Below are 16,433 nucleotides of genomic sequence, written 5' to 3' on the forward strand. Positions count from 1 at the left end.
TGAAATTAATGTGTCAGTATATGCACTGAGTGACCACTATCCAGTCTGAATAACAAGACATCTTCCGAAGTCATCTAAAAATGATCAACACATTGAAATACAATACATGGACTTTAAACATTCTGATCAGGAAATGTTCTTAAATGACTTAGTTTGCAAACCCTTCTAATCAGTCTGCAATATAGCTAATGTCAGCACTGCTTTAGACAAATGGTATGGGATGTTCAGTGCAGCCTTAGACATGGATGCCCCAATTAAAACAAAAAGGGTTAAATATCAAATTACACCCAAGCAGATTACCCCCTAGATCAATGAGGCTACACACCTAAGAGATAATTTCCACAAGAAAAAAAGACATGAAAAGCTATAGAAAGTGGAGGAATAAAGCTAAGCACCTGGTAGATAAGGCAAAAGAAAACTACTATAAACAGGCTATTGATTAAAGTATGAGTACCAAGACATTGTGGAAGTATCTAAAAGAGCTGAACCCACCCAAGAACAGTTGTCTTCCCCCTAGACTTACCAGTAAGCAAAATGATGATATAGCAACATCTGTACAAGACATTGTGGAAATGTTCAACAATTTCTTCATAAGCATCTCCAGTAACAGTATTCAGAACCAGACTAACATCCCAACTGAATTTGATGCTCTTCTATTATTTATAAGAGCTAAAATTCCTAATGATTTTTTTTCTTCAGTATCTAATGTTAATGAAGCTGATGCTTTTGATATGCTAATTAAGGTGAATATTAATAAATCCTCTGGATTGGATGGTATTGGTCCATGAATTCTTAAAATTGCTGCACCAGTAATAACAAAGTCACTAAGGCATATCATAAACTTAAGTATAATGAGTGGTAATTTTCCAGAAACACTGAAATGTGCAACGGTTACACCTATCTTTAAGAAAGGAGAAAAGGAGGATCCATCGAATTACAGACCAATATCATTTCTACCTGTATTGTTAAAATTATTTGAAAAGCATGTTGCCATTCAGGTCTATACATTTTTTGAAACTTACTCTTTATTTCATAAAGCACAATCAGGATTTAGAAAGTACCACTCGTGCCTGAAAGAACCTACCCAATTAATTGATCTTTGACTGAAGGAAATGGATAATGGACATATGATGGATTATTTTCCTTGACTTGAAGAAAACCTTTGATCTTGTTGATCATGAAATTCTGCTGCAAAAGTTGAACTGTTACAGGTTTGACAATCCTTCTTCAAACTGGTTTAGATCATACCTAAACCAAAGGTCTCAACAAGTAAGCATTGGCAATATTAGATCTCAAAACTCACACTGACTCATTCAGGGGTCCCTCAAGGCTCAGTTTTAGGCCCTCTCCTCTTCCTTATCTATATCAATGATCTGTCATTAAATAATGATTCCACAAATACAGATTTGTTTGCAGATGATGCAACCTTGTATACATCTAGTTCTGATACTGAAGTTATCCAAATTAGATCAAACTCTGCCCTTATTAGAGTCCAAAACTGGGCACAACAAAATAGGAAATTAATGAAGTTCAAACAAAATGTATGCTTTTGGGGACATCACAAAAGCTACACAAGTCAGGGAACCCAGAACTATCTCTTGCAATAAATAATCATCCTTTAGAAAATGTCAAACATAAAAAGCTTGAAGGTGTGTCCAGAGATAATAATTTATTGTGGGATGACCATATTGATAAACTTTGTAAAACACTGTCATCCAAAATTGTCCTACTCAATAGAATCAAGAAATATTTACCTATGGAAACTCTCAATCTATACTATAAGTCATATATTCTTCCAACAGTGGATTATTGTTCAAATGGATGGGGAAACTGTCCTAAATCTGAGCTTGACATGATTTATAAACTTCAGAAATGAGCAGCACACATAATTTTAGATGCATCTATTGATCATCCCTCAAAAGCATTGTTTACAAAACTCAAATGGTTCACAATATATGACAGGACAGATTTTCACAAGGCAGTTCTTTTATATAAATGTCTACATGGAACTGCACCAGAGTATCTTCAGGACTTATTCAGGCCTTTCTCAAAACAATACCTGTTGAGATCAATATCACATGGAAACCTTCTATCACCAAAACCAAGAACAGAGCAATTTAAAAAGAGCTTCTGATACTCTGGTACAGGTCTGTGGAACAATCTTACACTACATGTAAAATCTGCTGAAAATATTACAGTAATTAAGAAGAGATATCATGAACATGTATGTGTTTCTAATAGATAATGGAATTTACTATTTTAATACTAAACATGTTAAAATAAACAGTAATTATTGCTATCTTCATATAATGTGCATTGTTATACTTTCCTTAACATTTCCCATCTGTAGGCATGATGAGGCTGTACCCTATTTCCGAGCTCTGCAGCATCAAGGTCATTTAAGATACACCAACATGGGTGGTATTACAAAAAAGCAGACAGATATAGCTCTAAAATGATACCAAATAATCTGGAAGTTCTAGTTGCACTACAAAATACAGAGGGAAAAACCTCATTTTTTGGACCCGTTTTTTTTTCCACCCAAAATTCGCTCGTGGTCGGAATGCAATTGTGTCCGGAATTTAGACCTTTTTGCCTCAGACCTAAGGCAGACCGGTCTGAACTGCACACAGATGGGTGATCCTTTGCAAAAGTTTGGATAAGGTGGGCATTTGGAATAAAGAACGGTCTCCATACGAAAATGATGGGTCCATTAAGCAAAAAAAAAAAAAAAAAATCCAACTTATACCCTTCTGCTCATGCGCAAGCAAAATAACCAATGGAAAATGATGTTTCTAATACAACTAGGCAATAGTCTCATGGAAAATTTGTTGAAAGCCGATGTATTATGATGTATTCAGAAATAGCTCTGGGGCCGAATGAGTTAAGAGGGACTCAAGGAAGAATAGTCCTTGACTAATGAGACACCCTCTATAAATAAAGCATTATTAATATTATTATTATTATTGTCACAAAAAAATTAAAAGAATCACTGATAAGCAATACTAAGCTAAGTACTGAAAATTACGAGATAATGAAGTGAACCAAACTTAACTGAAAGCTACAGAAAATTAATTTGGCCAAATGCCTGCTTGTTAGATTTCTGATAAAAAATGATAATACCAAAGAAAACTATCTGATACTAATTTGAAAATGAACTGTTATTTGACTAATGAACACACGATTTGAAGGTAAAAAGTGATGTGTGACCTTTCTTTCTGAGTATAAAGGTGTGGCAGTAAAATAGTTATGTAGGACTAAGATGCTGTATTACGTCCTGTGTCATACATATTGTAGTTGCAATATAGAACACATGGCACGTTTCATCTCATTTGTGTAATTAAAATGTCAGGCTTTGCAACAGAGTGTTTATACTCACTGTCATTATAACAGTGACAATACATGTACCAGCTGGTACAGTTGAAAGTAAGTTACTTGAACGTTACCTGTCCGAAAACTGAGGCAATGACATGCTTGTAAATAAATTAACCAGTATTTGATTTCCTTTCTTGTATTATGCTCCACAAATATGAAGTGACCCTTGCAATCAGGTTTACTAAACAGGAAATGGAGTTCCATAAACATAAGAAGCAATCTAACTAGTACTAATTTTCCGCACCAGCACTTACTGATCCTGCTTCTCTGCTGTAATCATAGCTCTCTGCAGACTATTTAAGATACAAAATATTTTTTTTCCAAAACTTGAAGGCTCAGCTTAAGGTCCTGTGTTTGATAGAAAATAAATTTGGGCAGAAACCACTAAACCTTACTCTTAGTTATCATCAAGTGTTATTATCCAGAAACCATTTTTCTTCTTCTTTCAGCCACAGTGTACTTGGCTTTTGCCTTTTTGCCCCCAAAATCAATAGGCTTCTTCTATACACTAAGTGTATGCCATTCACAAAGTCTGGTCCAGGTCTCTGATTTAAAACTAATTTTATTCTGCAGAAACCATTTTTTGCCTTTCACTCACAGTGACCTTTGCCTTCTACCTTTTGACCCGTGGCCCCGAGTGGCCGAGTGGTCTAAAGCGCTCTCCGTTACGGATCACTGCCATCTCACCTCTGCCTGCATGGGTTCGAGTCTTGGATTCGGCTAATGTGGGTATGTCAGAAAGCTTGCCAGTAGCTTCTCGTGGGTCTGTGCTTCTTTCTGTGGTTTTCCCGGGTTCTTCCTCCACCATTAATACTGGCTGCCATGTATAGCCTATCGTGTGCTGAAAAATGGTGTTAAACCCTACAACAACAACAACAACCTTTTGACCCCAAAATCAATAAGCTTTTTCTTTACCCAAAGTGCAAGCCATGCACAAAGTTTAGTTCATGTATGTAATGATCTTTGGGCTTTTTCACTCCAAAATGTATTGGGTTCTTGCTTACTCCAGGTTAAAACTATTTACAAATTTGGCATCTACTGATGACAAAAAACTAATGTTATATGGAGAACTTAAATTATCATCCATAAACCATTTTCTTCTTTCAGTCAATGACCTTGATGGTTCACATTTTGACCCCCAAACTGATTGGGCTATTCTCTGCCCAAAGTGCAAGCTATCCACAAATTTGGTAACTGTAGACAGTGGAAACCCTGAGGTATTGAACCAAAATTAATTTTTTTTTATATATACTGTGACCTTGACCGTATTCCTTTTTTTAAAAACAATAAAATCAATAAGGTTTTTTCTTACACAAAATACAAGTTAATGGGTTTCTTCCTTGCATCAAGTTTAAACCATCCACAAAGTTTGGCAAGTGTACATGGTGAAGAATTTGAGCTATTTTCAGAAATCATTATTAATTAATCTACAGTGACCTTGACATGTGAGCATAAAATCAGATGGACGATTGAAGTGGGAAGTCGTGGGTTCGAACCCCAGCCGAGTCATACCAAAAACTGACAAAAATGGTACTAACAGCTGCCTCACTTGGCACTCAGCATTACGAGGTTAGTGTTAGGACTGGTCAGCCTGGTGTCAGGATAATGTGACTGGGTGGGACATCATGCTATATGTCTGCGGCATGATGCCCCAGTGCTAGACATCACTCTGAACTACTACACTGCCATCGTAGCAATATGACTGAATTTTTTTTAAAAGGTACATAAAAAATCCTAATCACACATAATCACACAGATGGACGATTGAATGGATGGATGGTTTAACAGATGGGCATCGTTTGTTCTGCCTTATGAGAAGCATCCAGGAAAAATTGCTTTGGTTGCCCATGGGCATATAATAATCATTAAAATTACATGTATCTGCTATTATAATGGAGGTACTGGTGCATAAAGTGCCAATTTTTAGTAATGGAATATTGGTTTTATTCATGGAGTTTCTGGTTTCTAATTCATCAAACAGTCTCCAAACAGTTCGTGGTTTGTCCTTATTTTCATTAATAATTTTTTGACAAGGCGTCTTGTAGCCTTTCTAATCATGATTGCAACATTATTTCTAAAAATGTTATACTTCTCACTACCAAGTGCTTTCAAGTAGTCTTGTTTTAATAGCATCCACTATATCTGGTGTAATCCTGCCTGCCTGATGATCTTGTTTTATTCTATGCAATTCAATGGTAAATGTTGATCGCTACATTTAAAAACAAATTTATCCCTGTAAATAAAATATCATCGATGTTTTCACAAACTGCAATACAATCTGATGGAATCTCTTCCAAGAAATGATCTGTGGACATGATATGAAAAATGTGTGACTTATTTCCATGTCAGGAGAATGGCAAAATTATCACTGTTGTTTTTTTATGTCATAGTGATCGCCTTTACTTTTTATGTCAGGAGAATGACATGGTGATCATTCAATCCAATCTTAGGAGAAAAGATTTTTTAAAATAATATTTGGTGTATTATTATAGATATAACCAAATAGGGGTTTTCAATTTGCCGTTGTTCTAGGGTTCTTTAACTAACTGGGTCATTCCAAAAGATTCAACAAAATCAGTCCAGCTTTTACATACAGCGTTCAGTACACAAATCTTTGATGATATTATCTAGAATGCAATATGGTCACACACAATAATGTTTCTTATGGGGACACTCACCAGTTATGTACTTTTGAGAGAGTGACATACGGAAGGTGAAGTTGTTTGCATTTGAAACATGCACAGTGGAGAGAATGTTGGCATACCTCTATGCTATTTTGATGCTATCTTTGGATATTGTACTTATGGTAGTTAGTCATGATCTAAGCTCACTGCAAACAAAAATGACTGCTCCCTTGATGTTAAAATGAATCAGCCTGAATTAGTCTAAAGTACACTAATTTTAGTAACTATTAAAATAGAGAAAATGAATTTTGCCAAACTAGACAATACCAGCTTCTGAAAGTTCAATGGATGAATTACCAAATATATAAAATGTAAAAAAAGTTATAAGCTCATTTTTTCTACAATTTACCTCTGAAGTGAAAATGACCAAGTGGAGCTATCAATTTTTTGAAACGTGCACATCTGGAGTAAGGCCAAGCTGTATATTCTAAAACCCATAATACACCAATCAATCATACACCAAAATAAAGGGAATTAAAGTTCTTTGAACAATACCTAAGATATACAAGGGCTTTTTTAAACAGCCAGTATAACCAGTGAAGAAACCTGAGGAAATTGTTCTTCTTTAACATTGTATCCCTAAGCAATCTACAAAACTGTAGAGCGACACCTATTGCACTGGTTTTAAATTAGTGCAGACATGTATTTATTTAAAAACAATATATATATATATATATATATATATATATATATATATATATATATATATATATATATATATAATTATTATGATGATTAGTATATATAATGTACTAAGTGCTTCAAAGTACTGGGCAAAACTGGCTCAGAAACACAAATCGATCTCAGGAATTTAAAAAAAAAATTAACATTTTTATATCATGGGGGAAAAAAGCGCTATGGTCAGCAATGAGATACTTGGGTGGTCAGCCAACCAGAGACTTATTTTTGGGGCCTATTCCTTGTCATAAGGAAAAAGTTTTTCATTTCTAATGAAAGTATGAATTCCAGTTTTCATTAAATGAAATTGGCCTATATATAATTGCACATTTTTAAAAGAATATGTAATTCCATGTCATCCATAATTTGTTTTTATTATTGGTTCTCATCTACCAAAAGCTAAAATCAAGCGAAATAAAGCAAAATAAAATACACTTGAATAACAATGAGGGAAAATTAGAATCTAATGGAATCCATAATAATCATGTATAAGTATGAGGGAATGCATTATACTGAGGGACTTCAGAGTTTGAGAGCCTTGTATAATACTGATCAACTGCATCCTGATTATTATCCACTACAGTACTGAAGACAAATTTTCTATTACATATCACCTTGTTCAAATTATTTCAACACCATCTGTGCCTACCTACATGTAATTTGCCTTACACTAACAGTCAGTCCAAATTATTACCCTACTGCTTGTAAATGAATGATAAGTAACAAAAAAAATTCACAAGCAGGGTGTGTACCATATGTACTCACTTATAAGTTTGGTCTAAATGCAAATAACATAGATCCTGACCTACAACTGCATAATGCACAAGCAGATTAAGGTCTATTTCATGTAATTTGTTCTAGTGATTACTCCTAACAGACTTCATAGACCCACATCTGCTGGTGCATTATGTAATGGCTGATCTGAGCCTATGAAGAACAGTTTCTTGTTGAATCACAATGATGATATCCAAGAATATACCCTTATTTGAATTTCACTATAAATCCAATTCTCTATTTCTAAGAATATTATTTTAGATGAGCACTTTGTATCTCCAGTGAATAAATAATTTAAATAAATAAATTCTAGCCCAAAGGAAATAAAGGACATAACAATAAGACTGATTTCTGCTTCAGATGTTACTGCAAGAATAAAACTTTTTTCCAGTAAATAGTTATAATTAGGTCTGTTACTAACATTATAATAAAGAACATAGTAAACACAATGTCCAGGACTCAGTTTAAAATAATAATCCTAATATTTATCCTTCAGTCAGGAAATGGTTAACGACGTTGTTTACAAAACTGTCCCTGACTTTGGACAAGGTCAGCTATACAATTTTACATTACCCATAGCATATAATGAAATAAAAATAAATATAAAAACAAAACTCCAAACAAACAATACAAATTAAATGTACATAATGCAACTGCAATGACCTGAGTTCACAAATCCCCATACTTAAAATTGCATATTCCAGCATTCACTGCCAATTCACCACCACCTCATAACAGTGACTCAGGGATCATATTATGCAAACTCTATCATTCCTAAATAAAATCTGATAGGCTGATAATTTCAGATTGGGCCCCTCCTGTATTCTAAGTGAGAAGCCCATCAGGCTTGTAGAAAATTTTTTACCAGAGAAAGCCTCATTCGCACTGATGAAATGAAGACATTTATTTTCAAGAAGCTGACCTGCCATAACAAGGCGGATCATGATAAAAACACAATTTTTACTCCCAAACCCTCTGACACAATTGTGTTTTGAAAACTAGAATTTTCAGTAATCTTCAAAAAAAGAACAAAAAATAAACACTTCAATATATGACATTACTTGTAGTATGTATAAATGGTTAGCAGTCATGATTGCAGCTGATGTAAAACTATACCTGAGGCAGTTTAAATAAAGGCAATTAAAAGCAAAGAGATCAGGTATAAACCACCTTTATATGGTTTACTTAACTGGCTCACAATAGCTAGTGTGGTGCATTTGAAGACTGCAGTGGGTGAGCCCATTGTGCTAATTTGCATAGGTAAAAAAATCACGAAGTGGAAGAACCCAATATAGGTAAATCAAACAGATGCTAAATGCATGTAGGCTGTGGCATGACGGGTTGTTATGCCGCCACTGTGGTAGGTGTGTTATAGTTGAGGTGGTGTGCACACAGTATTTTATTTAGATTATTATAGAAGTCCCACCCAGGCTCAATTTTGGTTGGAAGCCAATGTGGGTATGTGAGAAAGCTTGCCAGTAGCTTCTCAAGGGTCGGTGGTTCTTTCCGGGGTTTTCCCGGGTTCTTCCTCCACCATTAATACTGGCCGCCATGTATGGCCTATCGTGTGCTGAAAAATGGCGTTAAACCCCACAACAACAACAACAACAACAATTTTGGTTGGAAGTTAAATTAGTGAAAGATAGATGTAAGGCTCCGAGCCCCCAGTCAGCAATGCTGATGGTTAAATAACTGAATATACAAAAAAAGTGAAATTCAATGAATAACAATTTAATGACAATTCAATAGTTGAATGATTAAAATTTCCCAAGTACTCTCCTTCTACTTGACCCTGCGATAGCCTACTGCATCATTTGATTAGTAGTGTGAGACAGCTTTCCACCTGTCCTCGTGTTCTACTCATCTGTATATTCTTCTCTCCTATTCCTCCAACTCCTTCTCCTCTTCCTCCCAATTTTCTCCTCCTCGATTTCTCTATACCCCTCCTCCTTCTCCACTTTCTCCTCCTCAACTCTCTCCACTGACTAGACTTGCCGACTCTGACTGCTCTGCTAGTCTCACTTCTGTCTCCCCTCTTTGAGACTTGGGACTCAACTGAACCAGAAGTTCTGCCCCCCCAAAAGCTTCTGACCTTTACAAAGCTTTGTCTTTCCTTAGAATCTCCTCTCGAAATTTTACTGCCAAATTATGAGTGGCTTCCTTGGAGTAACTCTCTATTGCCAAGCAATCTTCCTATGTGACACTAAATTTTCACTTGCTAGTTAAAAGTTATAATTCAGATCGAAATTATTATCATAATTCTGATAGGGTGTCGCTTTGATTTGATCCAATCAAACTTAGCAGACAATGTCCTTCTCACTGTCTGTCCATGAGGGGACAGATTTAGAACATGCCTCATTTCCTCATGGATTCCTTTCATCTTAGGAAAAAGCTGTAACACATAGGTGGGAAGTCACGCTATCTAATGCCTGTGCTGATTCAAGATACAGGTCGTCTCTCTGGTCACGGTAACCTTGCGTAAGAGAATAACTCTAGCCTGTGGCAATGCTTAGACATCAAAACATGGCTTCTAATAACACCTTAGTTTATACACGTCTTACGATCTGTGGCTGAGCAAACATGACATGGGTGAACAACAAAAGTTATAACATATTGTTTTCAATGAGAATGCTTAAACCATCTGTAGTAAAGATTACTGTCATGTTTGTGAACAGCAACAACATTTCTCTGAAGTTGGATTTTACCCCATATATCTAAAATGGAAAGCATGATTATTTCAGTTGTTGAAATAGTGTTCAAGCATGATTAAATTTTAAGGCAATTTAGGAAGCAAAGTAAGCAAAAATCAATTTCAGAACACTTGTTGATGGAATGCCAGACCCCCAAAAGGAGGGTGGGTCCTTTTAATTCTTGGCACAAGTGGCAAACAACATATTGATATATGTCATTTCTGTGTAACATGTGTGTCAAAATAGGAGACCACCTGAATATAACATATTCCACACAATGAACTGAACATTCCAATTACATGTAGTTAATTTACCTATGATTTTCAGCATGATTTTAGCCATGAAATTGATTGATGACCACTCCAGTGGCCTAGTGGTTAGAGTGTCCGCCCTGGATGCAGGAGGTCAAAGGTTCGAACCCCGGCCAAATCATACCAAAGACTTTTAAAAATTGTACTAACAGCTGCCTCAGCATTAAGAGGTTAGTGTTAGGACTGGTCAGTCTGGTGTCAGAATAACATGACTGGGTGGGAGCGGTATGATGCCCCAGTGCTAGACATCACTTCAAAGTGCCACACTACAGACATCGTATCAATATGACTGGAAAATTGTTAAAGCTACGTTAAAAATCTAAATCACACACACACACACACACACTGATTGACGGACAATAATAAGAAGAGGCAAGTTTTTTGTACAGTTGATCTGTGTGAATAAAGCATAACCACCCATACTAGACAGAGGCATTTAACTGCACTCAAGCTTGTGGAATTTGTGTCAGGGCTTGCGATTTTTTTTACTCACCAGCCCTGATTCAATGTCTAAAAAAAATTCTTTGAGCACTGATGATGCATCTTTCTGCTGTGACTGCATACACTTAGTATGGTAAGTAACAATTGAAACTGTCTTTGAAATATATGTGCATTTGAAAATGTATACCTTCCAGTAACCCCTGGGGCAGGATTCAAGTATGTCACCACTCTTGCAGATGTTTATCACTATTGAAATATAGCTATAAATGTTCCATGTATTTCTATGCAGCACTTCATGAAAGGCAGTCAAACTATGATGGGCAGACAGACCAACATTCCCCAACTCACGGGTGGGAATAATTATCTGTTATAATATTTTTTTTAAAAATAATTACTTATTAGACAAATCAAACAAACCCTTAAGAGAAATATACTGATATCCGAAGACAGGAGCATTAATGCTTACCTTTGATGTGCAAGTTTCGAGCTCTGATAACTGAAAGTTAGAAATATGCAGGATAAATAAGAAATATTCCAAATATATCAAATACTATATGTCTTAAGGATGTTATTGTATTTCATCTAAATAGGCAATGTAAAGCATACAGCAACATAAAGCACACATGTTCCTGCTGCAGACCAAAAACAGTCCACAAAGTTTCTCACCTGGCAGACATCTGCTTACCCTTACAAAAATACATGTAACTTGTACCTGGTTTATAAGTCACTTATATTCACCACTTGTATCTTAAGTAGAATTGACAATTCATTTTACTTACTGGTCATAACAGAAACAAAGGTTAATGATTCTGACTATGTAAATTAGGCATTTCACTTATAAATGAAGTATACATCACTTACAATTGAAATGTGAGCCATCCATTTACTATATTTATGGGTCAATTATAAGTGACATGTAGGTGAACCATTCAGATTTTAAATGTAATCAGGCATATTTCACTTATAATATATTCTAGCTATTAATCCACAATAGGTAAAACGCAAGTTGAACTGGATAGCTTCCTTGCATGTATCAATAAATACTGTAACAGTCTTTGCAATAATGTAATTCTGGAATCTACAATGTTCAAGACATGATCTATGTGTTAATTCCATGTTTGTTGATCAATAACTTAAATTAGTCTCCTAGGAATGTATATCATTCTACATTTTATTTATTCATCATTTACAAAGAACTAAAAGGGTTTTTGCATGGATACTCTCATTGATGTTCCTACTTATGACTCTTTGATCTTAAACCAAGTAAAAAAAAAAGAGTGAAAACCAACAAGTTTTGTAAAATTTAAGAAATAATTTATTCCCCTACAATACAAAATGAAATTCATTTTTTTAAATCACAGTAATGGGAATTAAATCAAAATAGTTCAAAAAGCTCTATCACTAGTCCTAATGAATCAAGTTCTAATTAAAGTTCACCAGTGGTTTTCAAATTAAGATCCAGCACTTAAGGTATTGATGTGCCTGTAGTATTGAATATACTAATGTAAAATTATTCTGAAGTGTGACAACAGTCTTCCAGTTAATCACAATGTGTAATATAATCTACAATTTACTTATCTGAATTCACTACAATTCCAAGTTAATATTTCTGCCCAAGAATATTATAGATCAGCACTTTGTATTTCCAGTGAATAAATAATCCGAATAAATAAATCCAAATCAAATAATGAACATACGGTAACAATAAGACAGATTTTGCCTAAAGATGTTAGCGCAAGAATGAGTAATTTCTAGACAAACAAGATTATAAAGCCCTCTACCTGACATAGAACACAATTATCATTTTTTTTTTTATAAATACTATGACTTGATGGAATTTTCCATTCTAGAACATTCTGGGTTCTCAACAAGATAAAATCTATTACCAAAATTATAAGGGTGTAGTAAACATCAGGTAGGTTAGGTATTTTGATGTGGGAATTCCAATAACCGTGACCCAAATGTTTACTTCTATTGATATTGGTCCAAATATTAAACCCACACACCTATGAACATATCAGCTATGTATTATTTGTTTACCAAAATAAGAAACATCATCAGTGTCTGTAGTCAGGAACACAGTGAACATAATCTGGACAAGGTCAAATACAAAATACAATTATATCTTATAATCATTGAGAAGAAAAAAACCCAAATACATATTAAATATATGTAACACTAGCAATAGTGTGGTCTTTTGGGTATTTCTATACATTCCAATGTCATAATAAGATTCAATGATATGCTAAGATCGTGCTGCAACTGTTCTTTGATTCTGTTCCTGTACAGACCAGATGTGTGCAATCTTTTATTATCTGCATACATATTGGTTTCCATGTTCTATGTATACAATGGCAGGCCCATTCATGTACAAGAGAAATAAGATAGGTCATATGCTTGGGCCCTGAGGCACACCATATTTTATTTGACCAGTCTTGATAGGGTACTGTTTAGTTGCACTTCCTGGTCATGTCATTAAAATAGGACTATATCCAGTAATTGGTTAACAAGCCACCTCATATGCTTGACAATAAATCATGTCCTTAGATACACCTACCTACACAATTAGTCATTAGCTTGAAATAGGCTATGACTAAATTCAGACCTTATAAAAATCTTACTGCTAATCAAATGACAGTACCTGAAATGATTCCAACACATTGGCCTGCTTTTAATCACCATATTTACAACAGCTTTCTCAAAATAATTTTTAAAAACTGACATAAAATGAAAGTGACAACCATAAATATAATTTATTTTTAGTAATAAACACATTTTTTCTTTCAAGGATACATCTCAGGTAAAATCTCAAGTAACTCCTGAGTCTGAATGAAACTTTTGACTTGCTGGCAACATTGGTTTTCTTTCAGAATTGGATGTCCAATTTACTTAAACTAGTGGCTCAATGCCAGCTCTAAAATTAGTTGACATTGTTTTAACCCTAGTCTGAGTTTCCTCTGACCCTTGTCACCTCAATTTTGATACTTGGACATTTATGCCGGGGTACTCTAACACAGATGTCCAAATTTAAAAAATGGGATGACAAGGGTCAGATGAAACGGACTATTTCAACCCAGGAATACAAGAGTATAAATGATAATGGAAAGCCTAAAGAGTGAACAAAAGAAAACTGCCATAGGGAACAAAGTGATCTAGTTAGATCTGCAAACCACCATTGTTTAAATTCAAGTAAAAGGTAAGGAAAGGAGGTTAAGCCTAATATTTGATAACTATCTTCTATGATTACCCCATTTAGTGTCATACCATACCCCTCCCTGCAACATATCAAAAACCCATCAGCTTGTTATTTCAACTCTAACATGTTTATTTCTTGGTGAACAGGTACCAGATTGGCACTGCTTCTGAACCAATAAAACATTCTGAATGATACTGTGATATATTGGAGATATACAATATAAAAATAATTGTACATTCTTTGTACTGCCCAAAAATTCCAGTTAATGATGCAACAGAACAGAACAGCTTAATGTATAGGCAGTTAGGCAGCAAGAAATGTATTTACAAAGTATTTGAACTTATTCAAATTATAAAATATTCTACTTTGAGAGAAAGAATAAATTAACTTTCAATCAAAGCAATGAAGCAGTAATTAGAATAATAAGTACGTGATCATTATAGTAGTACATGTTCTAGTTAAACCATGACCAAGGAATTTATGAAATTGAATTATCAAAATGTCTTTTGAAATGCCAGATAAAAATCACGGGTACAACACGAATAGGTTTTGCAATGAATGACATCTGATTTTAATCCTGAAGCTTTTTGACAGTCTTGAGTCAGACGCATTTGTTGTAGTATATATACATTAGCTAGCATTGACCGAAATCATGCCTTAACCTGTGTATGATATGCATACATGCACGTGGCTATGAATGATTAGAGAGACGGCACCCCACCGCCTACTATCCCAATACAATTTGCTTCATGTTATGCGTGACTCATCAAGCAATATCAACTTTTTACACTGCATCAGATAGCTTTATTTATCTTACCTGTAAATTGTACATGTGTCGGATTCCAAGTCATTACATCAGATGGTGTGGGAAAAGTTATCGTTATCTTTTTTATATGTAAGAATTAGTTTTTCGTTGAAATAAACAGCAGGAACTGGAAACACTGAACAGATTACCGTGTCATAAGCTTTGTAATGCGTCCCCGACAGGTTGGAGATACATCCATTAGACTCACAATTGTTCCAAAGGCAGTAAAATAATACTGAAAATTCAGATGCTCGTTGAACGAAAGATACGCTCTCTGTACGTGTTTTCTACAAACTTAATATGTTTGGAAAATAGGCTGGCCAACAAAGTTTTGGAACTTGTTGACTAATTCCACCTGTCAATGTTGTCATCCATTGCGCATGTCAACTTTAACTTTCCAATATGGTATTGAGGTAAACATTTCCCAATTAAATTTGAGACCCATGTTGCATTTAGTACAAACAGATTTTGCACTTATTTTATTTCCGCTATATTATTAAAACAACAAAAAGAATAAACCACTTTACGTTTGATTTGTAAATTATACTGCCTGTGTGATGGATTAAAAATAAAATAATCAAATAATAAAAATATATTCCAAAACGGATGGTCTGTGTTTTGACTGGTTCCCAAATCTTCAAATGTGTTCTCGTACTACTAACTCTGTCATAGAATCAAACTCAACAGGAAACAGCATGGCTTCTTTGCTTGATGAACTAGCGAAGTTGGTTGATCCAACACCAGCATTCCCTGATCCAGAAGATGATGCAAGAGACGGTACATAATAAAATAACTTTTCTTTAGTTTGTAAATAATGAACACGCATAACATTTAGGACATAAATCAATTATAATGTGACCGTTTTTTATTATTAATAATAGGCACTTGTTTTCGCGGGTACAATGATACGTGAAAACAGGTCCATTTCTTTTCTGAGAATTTGAATTTATTAGAGAAAAGACATCAGGGTAAGTAAAGTGTGACAAAAACATTATGACTTTACTTTGTAGAAAAGCATCGTTATTGGTTGCCAGTTGTGTGAGATATTCCTGAAAATTTGTTAGTCTACATCAAAACGCGTCACAATGCCGTTAGTTATGCTGTAAGACCTTTGTGACGTTTGCACGCATTGGGGTGGGGTTCTTCCAATATAATTTAATTAAATTATGATGAAAGTTCCACCCTGGCTCGTGAGGTTAGAAAGTTAAATTAGTGACGAGGTAGATTTACAGCTCTGAGTCCCCAGTCAGCAATGCCAACAGTTAAATTATAGAGAACACGAAGATAAAATTGAATCAATAACAATTTAATGAATTCGATAAATTAAAACGATAACTTCCAATCACTCGTCTTTCCCTCAACCAAGTGACAGCCTAATTCATCCCGTGATTTACAGTGTGAGTTTGATTTTCCCCTGTCCTTGCATCTACTCATCTATTTCTTTCCCGCTAATTCCTTCCTTCTTTCTGTTCCTCTAAC

General features: G+C 34.8%; 2 protein-coding genes across 3 annotated transcripts in view; one reads left to right on the plus strand and one right to left on the minus strand.

Moving 5' to 3' along the window:
• The window catches only part of LOC149785272 (rab11 family-interacting protein 2-like), a 77,104-nt gene extending 61,655 nt beyond the window's left edge, over positions 1–15,449 (minus strand). Inside the window, exons 1-2 of one of the 2 annotated variants that reach the window (XM_089979139.1) lie at positions 14,967–15,449; positions 11,420–11,449 (exon numbers count right to left, since the gene is read on the minus strand). In XM_089979139.1, the coding sequence (XP_089835265.1) occupies positions 11,420–11,449; positions 14,967–15,000 (64 nt within the window). In that variant the 5' untranslated portion in view covers positions 15,001–15,449. The remainder of the gene's footprint in view (positions 1–11,419; positions 11,450–14,966) is intronic. The other variant, XM_089979140.1, reaches the window with a different exon arrangement.
• A 187-nt stretch (positions 15,450–15,636) lies between these two features.
• LOC149785273 (protein AATF-like) overlaps positions 15,637–16,433 on the plus strand; it is a 46,635-nt gene continuing 45,838 nt past the window's right edge. Inside the window, exon 1 of the mRNA XM_089979141.1 lies at positions 15,637–15,731. Within this exon, the coding sequence (XP_089835267.1) occupies positions 15,650–15,731 (82 nt within the window). The 5' untranslated portion in view covers positions 15,637–15,649. The remainder of the gene's footprint in view (positions 15,732–16,433) is intronic.

Source organism: Sinohyriopsis cumingii, chromosome 13, assembly GCF_028554795.1.
Source record: "Sinohyriopsis cumingii isolate HCF-2022 chromosome 13, ASM2855479v2, whole genome shotgun sequence".
Taxonomy (NCBI): domain Eukaryota; kingdom Metazoa; phylum Mollusca; class Bivalvia; order Unionida; family Unionidae; genus Sinohyriopsis; species Sinohyriopsis cumingii.